The following is a 12,506-nucleotide window of genomic DNA, read 5'->3' on the forward strand; positions in this document are numbered from 1 at the left end:
TCAGAAACAACATTAATTATCACTTGACAGTATCAAGCCAGTCAACTAAAGGGATGCAAACCTGCAGAGCATCTCTGTCAGAGAACAGTAAATTGGAAGAAAAGACTGGGCCCTACTTTCAGAGCTCTGATCAAGTCCCTGAAGCTGTCAAGACCACGAACTGGAGATGTTTACTCTGGAAATCAATGATAGGATGATTCTATTTTAACATAATGAGTTTTTGGGGTAGGATAGGAAGTTAACTGAGTAGCAAAACAATAATCCCTACAAGGTGCTGAGCTAAATATACTAGTGTGAGGTTTATTTTTGATCGTGAGAAGTTTGTTTTCCTGTTAAAATGTTAGCTTGCAAGATTTTGATGTGGAAAGTATGCAAGTGCTAGAGTTTCATGTGTGAAATTAAAAGACAGAAAAACACAAGTGAGAAACTTCTATGAAAGTGCATGCCATTTGTGCCTAGAGTACTCTCTTACACACAGCGGGCTGAAAAGCTAATCAATACCATCTCAGAAAAAAAAAACCAAAGGATAAAGTCATCACAAAACTGTTAGTTCCTATTCACACAGGTTAGTTAAATGTTGGCATAAACTGGCTAATTAACGTAATTTTCTTTCTGTGCCCCAAGCTATATAGCAAAAATCATGCCTGGGGAAGAGCTTCTCTAGCCAGAAATATTATTTCACTTCCTTAATTTTCAGATGTCACTGTAGATTAATGCCCAAACCCCATCCTCTCGAGCAAATGTGAGAGATTGTGTCCTGACCCTTGGACCTCTGAGACTGGTGTAGTGACAGATGAGTTCAAGCTAAAACGCAAGGAGCTCATGGTGTACTATCAAAGGACATTGAGCGAATGTATGGAAAAAATGCAAAATAATTCTTCTTTAATAATTCAGTAAATTGAAAGCTCTAATGCTGAACAAGAATTGTATTGCACAATGGGTGCTCCTCAAACCAATAAATTGTTTTATTATTAATACAGCTGGAACATTATAGTTCTTAAATTATTTGTTCACTCCTTTATTAATTTTCAACATTACCTTCAGGAGCACTTTATGATAAATACACAAAGTACTCCATAGCTCACTTCTGTGGTGACTGAGGTACCTTACTTGTAATTCATACAGCTAGGAGAACCATTACAATTGTCTTTGCATCCCTATATCCTGATGTTTTTGAACACTTTATAAAATAATACCATTTGGACTTACACAGCTTAATAACGAGCATGAAATTATCATGTAATTCCTAGCTCAAGGTAACTAGTGATCTCCATAACATTCAGATCACTGATGTGGTGATACTTTGCAGTTCACTAAACAGGCATTAAAGAAAAGAAATGAGGAAACTTAAAATTATTAAGGCCTCAGATCTGGATATCCTTATTCAAGAGAGTAGTTATGCATATGGTAAAGCTGACTGTAAAAATGCATTCTCATGATTGAGTGAAAAAGCTATGAGAAAAATGTTATGGTTCTTAGTTCCAATTGAGCAGATGAAGTTGAGCAGTCCATACTATTTAAGTTAGAATTTAGGTGTCACAGCACACAGGGGACGTTGGAATGACATGCTCTTTCACAGAACCATACCTCAGCATCCTCTTCATCATCGGTCTGCCACTGGAAACAAAAGACAGGGTGAAGAAGGACAAACAGCAAGATTTAGGAAAGACAGTATGGTCAAACCACAACAGAGTAAAAGGTAACCATGGTACTGCTTATGCAACTATAGGAGGACATAAAAATTAAAAAGCATACAAGGAATGAATTCCTTAGATAATCAGCTTGCTTATTTTTTTAGTTAATTGTAGAACAGACATAGAACAAATTGTCACTGTCAGGAGGGTGTATAAAGGTTTCCTGATTTTTCTTAGAGAAATGATCAACTGAAACTACTCCTAACCCATCCTGTTTCTCTCCCTTGAGTCACGCAGTTGGATTGAACACATATTTGCCTTGTGGGTATTGAGAGCACTGGGAAGGCCTCCTTCTCCTTTTTCCAGCTCTGTTGAACACAGGGAGGTCCTGGCTGCTCTTTCTCCCAGTGCAGAGGTCGGCTTCCTGGCAATTCATTTTCTCTACACTTCAGTGCTTGTTTTAATTCCCTTTTTAAGCTGGGGCTTTTCAACTTCCAATTTAATAGAGCACTCAAATCAAATGCTGAGTAGTCTTTGAATAAATGCTCAAAGTTCTTCAGCAGCTGCCCAATATCAGATCCTAGAAATTAGAGAGCTGCAATTATCCATTGTCACTCAGGGCTTTCATCCTCTGTGACAGCAGGTGTGCAAAACTATCTTGACAGTTACATTACATTAAATGCAACGGGTATACCAAAATATTGTGGGATATGAAGTATCCTTAAATTTGGGGATTTACAAGAAATTAGCAAACTGCTTTGAGCTGTGTCCCCAAGTGCCCTGGGTACTTCTTCATTGGGTTGTAAGCTGCCCCACATGGGAAGTTCCCAAAGTAAAACACAGTTTCTCAAGTATCTGGGCTCCTTGTTCTGTAATTTTCTGTTTGATTGGTTATAAAGTGTAAACACAGCACAGAAATTTGATGTATTTTGTTATTTGTGAGTTCTGTTTTATTTTTTAGAAGAAGCATTCCACTAATTCTGTTCCCCTCCCTAATGTTACAAATACATATTTTTGACCTTATCTCCATCTCAGCTATGATTTCTGTCTGGGATTGATACATTCTGTTCCAGAAACATTCATCATTAAAAATGAAAGCCTGATTTACTTTGGCCCTCAGCTTAGTTTCAGCACAATCTCCATAAGAAGATTAGCTGTGAGAGTGCTGAGCAGCACATTAACATTACTTTTTAAGGGTATGTTTTATTCAGCGAGTGAGATGCTTATTTTTCTTTAGAGGCAGTGGCACTGGCAGAAACACAGGCAGACGTTTTGCAGAGGGACCTCAGCAGGTATGTTCCCTTTACACTGGAAAGATCCATCTGTTTTTTTCCATCCCCTGGGGGGCAAGGACTCACATTGTAAAGCAATTCTTCTTAAGGCCACTGTTCACTTTTTGGCATGACTAAGAAACAGAAAGGAGAAGAATTGGATGCAAGAACATACTTATATTCTAATCTATACGTATATCTGCCTAATAAATAAAAGGCAGGTGGAGAGTAAATTAAGCTAAACAATATGCAAAAGGCACTAAGGGAAAGGTGAAATAGCAGAGTACACACATTACAAAGTGCATGCTCCAAACAAAAGTGTACTTTTATATAGGCTAGATTTTTACAGGGCAAGTCCCAGCTGCTGGCCTCCCTGCCCATTTAATCTAGCTAAAAGTGGTTTGCTGTGGACTTTTTAAGAGCAATCAATGTACTCTTGTTTGACTTTGCTCATTGCCAGTAGCCAGGTCATTGACATTTCCCTTCCTCCTGCTCTTAGTGGAGAGGGCTCATGCCTAGAACTGCTGGCCTTCTACACCCAAAGCTACTCCAGTGAACAGCAGGAGCAGTTCACCACCTTCATTGTGTTTCCATGGCTGGAGAGAACTTTGTCCTCAACAAACACTGACAACAGGAGACAAAGTAGCAAAAGAAACAAATAAACCTTTTGCTTCACAAGGGAATCTGCTCTCACCCAGGTGTGTACATTCTACTATTTATCTCCTTCTTCATTTTGCCCTTACAAATACACTGAGGAATATTAATAAATCAGGATTTTTTCAACATGTAGTATTACCAAAAAGCACTGAAGGAATATTGCTATACTGAATACCTCTTGCAGGCACAAGACGTTAATTTTAAGAAGCTGCTTGATTCTTTTGTCGTCCAGTATTGGATATTGCAGGACTACCTGAGCACTCCCTCCTTCAATCCGTCCCTACCATTTTTCCTTTAGGCTAGCATTTCTGTGTGGTGGATTTGCAATTTCAAAATATTATTTCTATTACATAGCAATTTTGGAATTGAAACTCTTAAGTATCATAGAAACAGAGCTTCATAAATCTGGCAGACAGATGCTTATATTACCTACTATTATTAAAAATCATTAAAAAGTTCAGAATTGTATCTATAATTGTATTTCTTCCCTATTTTGCTTGCTTGTTATTTTTACTGTGCCTGAAACGAGTGCTATCTTTGGCTAAAGCCAGATATAAGGTTACAGACAGCAGGCAATTTTTCCTGTGAAACTGTGGTAACTCACTGTTCTTCTCCTTTTTAATTCCTTACACCCTGCCTCCCCGTCCCTGCACTTCATCCTTCTCTCTCTTGCAGACAACATTTAGCAAGACTTAAACTGACAGTGTCCTGTCCACTTCAGCTATCAGAGAACATACAAACATGAAGATCTTTATGGTAAAAGGCTGAAAAAAGCCTGGAAATATTCCCCATTGTGTTCCTCAGCCCTGCTCCACATGAACAGTTGTTGAAGCTGATGCAAGTTCTCCATGCAAAGAGCCAGCAGACTCTCTCCATGCAAGGAGCCAGCACCCCTCTGCCTTCCAAGTCTGCAGGGGGGACCAAAGTTTAAGAGATACATGCCTTCTCATTAAAAGCTGAGACAGTTCTGGCTTATTCCTTTCCCATTTTTGATAAAATCCTCCTTCTTCTGCCTAAAAGTAATGTACTGTAAGGTGATAAAAATGAGATCCTCATGAAGCTTTCAAAAGGACAGGGAGGTAGATAGCAAATAACTACATAATCCTGCTAGGTCACCAAAACCAGAAATTAAAATTCCATTACTACTTCTTGTTAAAATTACTTTCTACAAAGAGTTTCTTTCCAGTGTCAAGTTCTAAACTTACTTCTATCAGTGTTCTGTAACTAGCTGAACATACTGTCAATGCATTACTGATCCATCTTCCCTTTCCAATGCTTTCAAATATAAAACACTAAGAAAATTGGGACCAGGTAGAAACCACAGCCAAGACAAGACTACAATAAAACTCCCCTTTCTCATCATTCTTCACACATAAATATCTTCCATCCTGCCAAGTCGGAAATGTGTTTTGAGGTAGATTTGACTTTGAAGTTGTCAAAGGAAGCTGTGACAAACAATCTGAGGCAATTTTAATTCTGTTTTACGATGTACTGCAATCCAATGAACAGTAAATGAGGCCATATTGCTGGGCTGCAGTTAAAGAGACTTACTAAGTCTTGAAATAACCATATGACCACATGAACATCTCTATAAGGGGATCTTTAAAGAACATGTTTCTTTGTTCCAGCAGGCTTTTTGTTTTTAAGCTAAGAGGACCACTATATAACTGCAAATTAGCAATAGACAAAACAATGCTCCCTTTCTCTTGAGTTGCAAGATATTTTTAGGTGGAACACAAGCAGTCAGATGGTATTTAATTCTTGTCAAATCTCAACACCATTTTGAGCTGAACAAGAGATCTTCTTCCAATAATACTTTTTTTCAAGGAAAGGCTTATCTGCCTCCTGTCCTACATTGTCAGAAAATGGCCATTGTCCCTGGCTCTGCTCCTCACTGACTACCTGTCAACTCTGAGCCACCTTCTGGTTTTAAAGGGTCCCTTCTCTCCACTTCCTGAGCCCACTTGCCACTGATCAGATTTCCTTTTTCTCTCATTTTTTCCTAAAGGAACAGGACATAGAGAAGCCTTCTGTCCAGTTCTTCTGGACAGATAATATAGGAACACTGTATCATCTAATAAGAAAACAGTGACTCCTTCATATCTCATCACTGTTTAAACTAGTGAAATGCTGGGGTTTGAACCTCGAGACCCAAATTTTGTATGATTATACTTCTTCCTTAAGCTGAAGCTAGACCAAAAGGAAAAGCTTTTGAGACAATAATACAGGTTTAACATTTTCTCTAGATGAGGCAGATTTCCACATTTAAAGATGTTATTGCCAGGAAAGATCCACAAATGACTGCGAGTCAATGATCTAGACACAATCTCAATTTATATCAGTCTCAAGGCAGATACATATATTTTGACCCAAGTTGCCTAAGCCATAAAACTGTAATTGGCTTACGGCTTTTTGTGCCAAAGGCAGGGGTAGCTTCATATGCAATGAACCACTTGCATCTAATTGAGACTGCAGACTTGGATTTTGAGACAGCTGGAAACTTTCATTAAGTACTGGTACTTCTTAAAACTTTATTTGAATTGAGTCAAATTACATCAATTTAAAAAAAAATAGATTAAAAAAATCAAGATTATTTTAAAGTTTGCTATGCTGATAAAACTATTCTTATTTTAACGTATTCTACCTACTAAACACCTTACTAGAATATTCAAAGACAGAGGAAAAATCCATTTAAACGCAGTTGTAAACACTTGTATGGCTACAATGAATCATCATTTAAATCATACCCTCAATGAGGAGCCTAATTTCTTGGTGTTTTTTTTTTTTTTTTCCTTTTTCATATTCTTGCCTGATCAGGCACACACATCTCCTAGCGTCTTGTAGATATTATGGGCACTGTCTGTGCAACACACAGAGATGCCCTTTTTGGATGCTAAATTTCAGTTTGTTCTCATTCTGTAAACTGATATAAAGCAAAAAAAAACACAGTCAAGAAGTTGCAAGTTTTGTCTTCTAAGAAAACAGAGTTCATTACTTACAGTAGAAGAACCTCTGCTGAACAGAAATAAAGAGCAACAACATTTCACGCACAACATTCAATGATAGAAAGTTTAAAAATCCATGCTGTGGGAGATGCCTTTTGCCACTTACATCTGTGATCATCTTCCCTCTGGTCTTGTTTCTTTCCCTGTGGTTAGCCCGTTTCTGTTTTTGCTGCAAAACTCGTTCCCTGGTGGTACGGTACTCCAGAGCAAATTCACTAATGATTTTGCAGAACTTATTGATGTTGACTTCACGTATTGCATAGGGTGGATGTCCCATAAATAACAAAAAGGAGTGAAACCTGGAAAACAATGAGTTCATAAATGCAAAGGGAAGAAATCTTTGTTGATGGCTTCTGGAGAATATAAAACACATTGCAGTGAATGCATGTATTACTTTATTAGCTCCCATGATTTCTTCTGTGCTACAAAATTTTCATGGATGCTTTGCATAACAGTGGCATGTTTTATCATTAAAACCATGAAAGTCTAGTCTATGATAACTTCATCCTAGGCCACTTTCCCGGGCCGACGCTGGAGATAAGATGTTTATGGAACTCCATCTACTTTATATGAATAATTTGGGATGTGAATGGCCAATTTTATTTCAGTTATAGAAGAAATACTAAGTTTCAATTCTATTTATTTGCACCAAGCAACTTCAAAGAGGCTATTAGGATGCTGGGAAAAGTCTAGACAAGAAGAATGCAGATTTACAGGCTAGCAAACACAAGAAGGAAAGAATTCCTGGTTCACAAAACTGACCATAGAATTATATTACCTACCAAGTACTTTAGTTTGGGCTACTCTCAATTCACAGTTTTACTGCTTCTGTGGCCTTTAGAGCTTTCACGCTATTTGCAACTAGTAATATTGCTCCTCTATTGCATGATTTACAATAAGGCACTGAAAGTTTAAATATGTATGGCATCTATATGCCTGATGATAAAAAGTCTTCTGAATCCTAGGAAGATGCAAGTACATGGATACATTTTTGGAGAGCTATAGTGGTAGATGCTGGACATAATAGGAAAATGTTAATATATTTCTTATTTGTACAATGCATATGATAAAGACAACAGGAAACTGCAGAATTCACCTCCCTTGCACTGCAAATGGGATTTGTGCTTACTTGTGGCATGAAAACCAAGTCGTTACAAAAACAAAAGAAGAGGTGCAACAGCTTGTCAAGTTTACATCCACAGATTTGGGATCATTTGGAATCCTGACCCTAATTTTGACCACAGCAATTAAATATTCAAGAGTTAGAAAATCTCTCAAAATTTCATTAGTAAGCAGGAACACAGAAAAATTACTCAGACGACTTCAGCTACATTTGTGTATCTGGAAAAAAGCAGCTCAGGTGCATTGCAGAATTATCATGAGTATGTATATTTCAAAGCACTACAATTACTGTTAACTCCACTGAATGAAACTAAAGCAAACAGCAGTTCCTAAGAAGAGGAATCTTAATTCTGTCTTCTGCTGTGCAGGCATACAGCACATACTTGTAGATCTTGCTAACAGCAGTGGTGCTGCCTATGGGAGAGCTCATTGTTCAAGACACATTTCAACTTTTGCATATGACAGATGTGTCGTCAGAACATCATTTTTTTGCTACAGCCTGTTCTTGTTTATTAGACTGTAAGCAAATCCCCATCAAAAGTATTCAGTGAAGGACAGAAAATACACTAACTTAACCATGACGTTGCTGGACTTTGGGGTCTAGGAGTTAAAAGACACAGGCATTGTACCCTGGGAATAAGCGACTGCCTGGATCATTGCTTCCTTGCATCAGAAACATAGAAACTTTCTGGAGTGGAGATCTTTCTTAAATGGTGTCTATAATAGTGTATGTAGCACATACATCCTGGCAACATTAATTGTTGGAATGAAGATTAAAGACATTAAAAAAGTATTTATGATTTCATAATCTATAATTTTAGAAAGTAATTTATTATCAAGATATTGCTGTCACTAATCCAATTCTGTACCTGTTAATTATTCTTCTATGAACAATCTTCAGGATTATAATTCTTTCTGCACAGTCTTTAAGGAACTCAGACATTTTTTGCTTTAGAGTTGGCTTCATTTCATGCTTTGCTATAGCCTTAAGGTGATCCCATGATGCTTTGCACCGTCTTTCCATCTGACACAAGTTCTCCTGCAGTTGTTCAAAGTCAACCTGAAAAAAAACAAATGTAACACTAAGTGAAAACACTGCAGAAAATACTACCCTTGGATGTCTGAACATTGCAATGTTCATAAGAAAGGGTCAATGCAGTGGCAGCACAATATTAATTCATCTTATTAATTACTACTAAATAATTGAGAAATAGCTTTCTCTATCATGTTTTCTCTAGACATGAAATATTAGCATGGAAAACTGAAAACAAAGCAATATCCATATACACACACACATTTGGTTTTAGTCTTGGAGGCCTAACATCTGAAGTAGAGACAATAAAATATTGTGATTTTTTTCCCCCTTAGGAATAACTTCATGCCTGCACCAAGCAACTGCATGACTCAGTTATTTCTGAGGTAATACAAAACTTTCTCTTTTTTCTTAATCCTCTTCTCTACTACTCATAGCTTTTTATACCCTGTTTACTGCTCTCTGTTGTACCCAGCCAACACCTCTCCAATTTAGGAAGCACTTGGACCTATTCCCTAGCCACACACTGACTTGTTAATAGATGATCTACTTCTAAACATAAAATTCATGGGCCAAAATTTTTTAGAGCTCTATTGAAAGTGTTATGTAGTGATCTCAGCACTATCTTTCATCCCTTGATATATAGTACAAATTTGCTGGCTTGTAACAAGATCATATAATGGCTTTGAGAGATTCTTAACACAGTTAAAATAAATGACTGCATCCCACAGTAACATTCATCAGGTCAGAAGCCAACACATTCCATAGAAGGTGAGAGAGAGCTTCTCCTTTATTCATCGACCAAAAAAGGTGTTCAAATTGCAATGGCCTACAGAAGACATTCAGGATGCATTGCTAACAACTGAACAAAGTGCACTAATGACCCAGCCACAGCACAGAACAGACGAAAAAATTAAACTACCCAACATGTTCTGGAATTCTGAAGAAAGGAAAAATTTAGTATATAATACTATTTCACATTTCAGATTAACTCAAGCTATAAAATACAGATTTAGCTCTCAGATTCTAAACATGTCAGTGTTTGGGATGTTATAGTCCAGTACTTCAGCTAATTCCTCAGTTGTAATAAGAAACAGTGTTAGAGGTAGGGTTTAGTTCACTCACCCACTGCTGAGATCTATAGTGAAGATAGCCATAAGAAATGCATTATTATTAAAAAGCTCCTGGTATTGACTTGATTTGGTTTTCCTGTGATTTATAAAGTGATGAATTTTTCCTCTTCATGAGGAAATAAAAACATCCTTTGATCCATTCTGCTATTCAGAAAAGCCCTGCAGGCAGAGCAGCTGTGGGGTTTTTGTTTGCCTTATACCCATATCAATGCATATGTTTAAAAAACCCCAAATCAGTTCTTTCCAGGTCAGTATTTTCACTGTTGATGATAAACACATTGCTGCTCTCCATAGACAGTATATCTAAAATCACATGAGGAAAAATACAAGCATTCCTATTGAGAAAAACAGGCCAAGAGGAGGTATATCTAGGTCTTGCTAGTAAGAATTATCCAACCTGTTTGGGGAAGTCCTTCAGCCCCTGCAGCAGAGAAATATAATTTTATGAAAGCTTTCACTGAAAACAGAATGAGTTCTAATCTGTCAAAAAATGCTGAGGTTCAAGCCTGTAGAGGTTCAAGAGACATCTTTGGTGAACAGTGTATCTGCAGGGAAAAGCAGTGAATTCCCTGCCCCCTGAAATCTTCCAGCAGCCAGGGCATTCACCAGAGCAGGCAGTTCCAGCAAAGACTGGGGATGGCACGTCAGGCTAAGGGATGCACAGGAGTTTTTTGAGTACAAACAAAAGTTCAGGTCTCTGGGGAAATCCTGAGGAGACCGCTGCAGGAAGGCAAACGCCACCTGAGGTCCCCTGGTAGATCTGCTTTTGCAGAAGTTGTAAACTCCTGAAAGGAGTAAAAGCAGGAAATCCAATATAGGATAATGTGCCTGTCCATTCCTCGCATGCAAACTGTCCTGTGAAGCCTTCATGGAATCCTAAATCCTCTGGCTTCCAGCTCTCCAGATTCTGGTCGCTTATTTGTGGACAGAAAGCAACACACAGAAAAATATCCACGTGTGAAATATTAAAAGTCAAACTTTTTCAGAGACAGCCAAGTACCCCATCTGAAATTTCAAGAAGTGCCATTTCACCAATGTGAATTTTGCAGGTGGACGCAGAATTCTTTGCATTTGATAGTTTGCAGCTTTAGAGCACTACCTGCATGACCTTTCAAACCACAGATAACAAGCTCCTCCCCTCCCCTGCCGCCTTCTAACTGCAGTAGCACTAATGTGGTGCTTTCCAGTGGGGAACGGTGCAATGTGACCAGCACTGTCACCCGCTCTGCACCTCCTCTCTCCTTAGTTTACGTACTTTGTCTACATGTTTCCTCTGCTATCCCCTTTTTTAATTCAGTGCTGGTGTTCAGATAAGAAATTATCCATAAACCTCTTAGCACAGTAAAGTGGAAGATCCCTTGACTACTGATCTTCTAACTGGACTCTACTGCAGCTGCAGACACTTGTACACAGGATCCAGGTGATGTTTTTTGCTAGGGTAGTGGAATATGACATCCAGACTGCATGCTAGCTATCAGTGTATCTTAAGAGTATGTAGCAGCTTTCACACAGAATAGCTTTCCATGGCTATCTGAATTAATGCTACGTATTTTTACCTGATAAAATACACCAAAATCCTGTTGAAGTAATAATGCTGTGATTCTGCAAACACTTTTCTAAGCCTTGCAATGTGTTGGAATATTAACCAAGACAGGAAGCTACTAAAATCCTGAAATATGAGGACCAGATGCCACTGAAGAGCAGGATCCTAAGGAATTTAACACCCTCAGACCCTCTTATTTCTTCACTGTGAAGCCAGACACATCATGGACATGAAGAAGCTTACATAGCCTTCTGAGCAGCAGCAGCCCAATGACTATGTGGTCAGCAAGCCACTCCATTTTATGCACATTTCTACCATAAAACAGCAGGTATTTGCATCCCAGGAAAATGTAAGTAAAATATAAATCTGTCCGGAAAGGAAAAATTTTGCCTCACTTTAACTGAGGTCACCAACCATGAAAGATGAGCACAGAAGTCCAAACCTAGGTTTGTGCACAAATGTTTAAAAGTAGTCACACTGTTCAGCAATATCCTTGTAAATGATTGGGTTTTTTTCGGTAATTTTTTTTTGTTAGTGTTGTTCTGTTTAAGATTTTTTTTCTGACACTGCAAGGGTTATATACAAACATAACAGTAACGATGATAAATGATCCCTCACCTATGTGTTCTTATGATAAGGGAAAAAAAAAACTTGTCTGGAGTAATAATGACACATGCAATCTAACACATAAAGGAAACATGAGAAGGCATCTAGAATGCCATATTACCTCCCTGCCAGTCCACACAGCATTCTTGAGAGAGCATGGATTGCACTTTTTTAATAATGTGTTTATTCCCAAAATTTTCCTAAAAGAATTATTCTGGACAATGGTAGAAAAACATGATTTTTTTTTTTCTCATTCTTTCTCTCTTCACAGGGAAGATGTACCAATTCCTGCCTGCAGTTGGAAGGTCACACTGGAACTAAAGGATGAGTTATGGTTCTAGAAGACCTCAGCAGAGGAGGTGCTCAGACAAGAGCTGCTGAGGCATTATTATACAACTATGATCCACTGAATAAAAGGAAGAGATCATCTGAAATGGTCAGCACAGTTTTCTCCCTGGACAGCAGTGTACAGATGTTGTGTCCAGCCCAAGGATTTGGAGGA

General features: G+C 38.2%; 1 protein-coding gene across 1 annotated transcript in view; it reads right to left on the minus strand.

Moving 5' to 3' along the window:
* FHOD3 (formin homology 2 domain containing 3) overlaps positions 1 to 12,506 on the minus strand; it is a gene marked incomplete at its 5' end in the record, with an annotated part of 95,430 nt that overhangs the window by 19,186 nt on the left and 63,738 nt on the right. The window contains 3 exons of the mRNA XM_008941188.1: positions 1,588 to 1,611; positions 6,674 to 6,866; positions 8,559 to 8,749. Of these exons, the coding sequence (XP_008939436.1) occupies positions 1,588 to 1,611; positions 6,674 to 6,866; positions 8,559 to 8,749 (408 nt within the window). The remainder of the gene's footprint in view (positions 1 to 1,587; positions 1,612 to 6,673; positions 6,867 to 8,558; positions 8,750 to 12,506) is intronic.

Source organism: Merops nubicus, unplaced genomic scaffold (genome assembly GCF_000691845.1).
Source record: "Merops nubicus isolate BGI_N331 unplaced genomic scaffold, ASM69184v1 scaffold1465, whole genome shotgun sequence".
Lineage (NCBI taxonomy): Eukaryota > Metazoa > Chordata > Aves > Coraciiformes > Meropidae > Merops > Merops nubicus.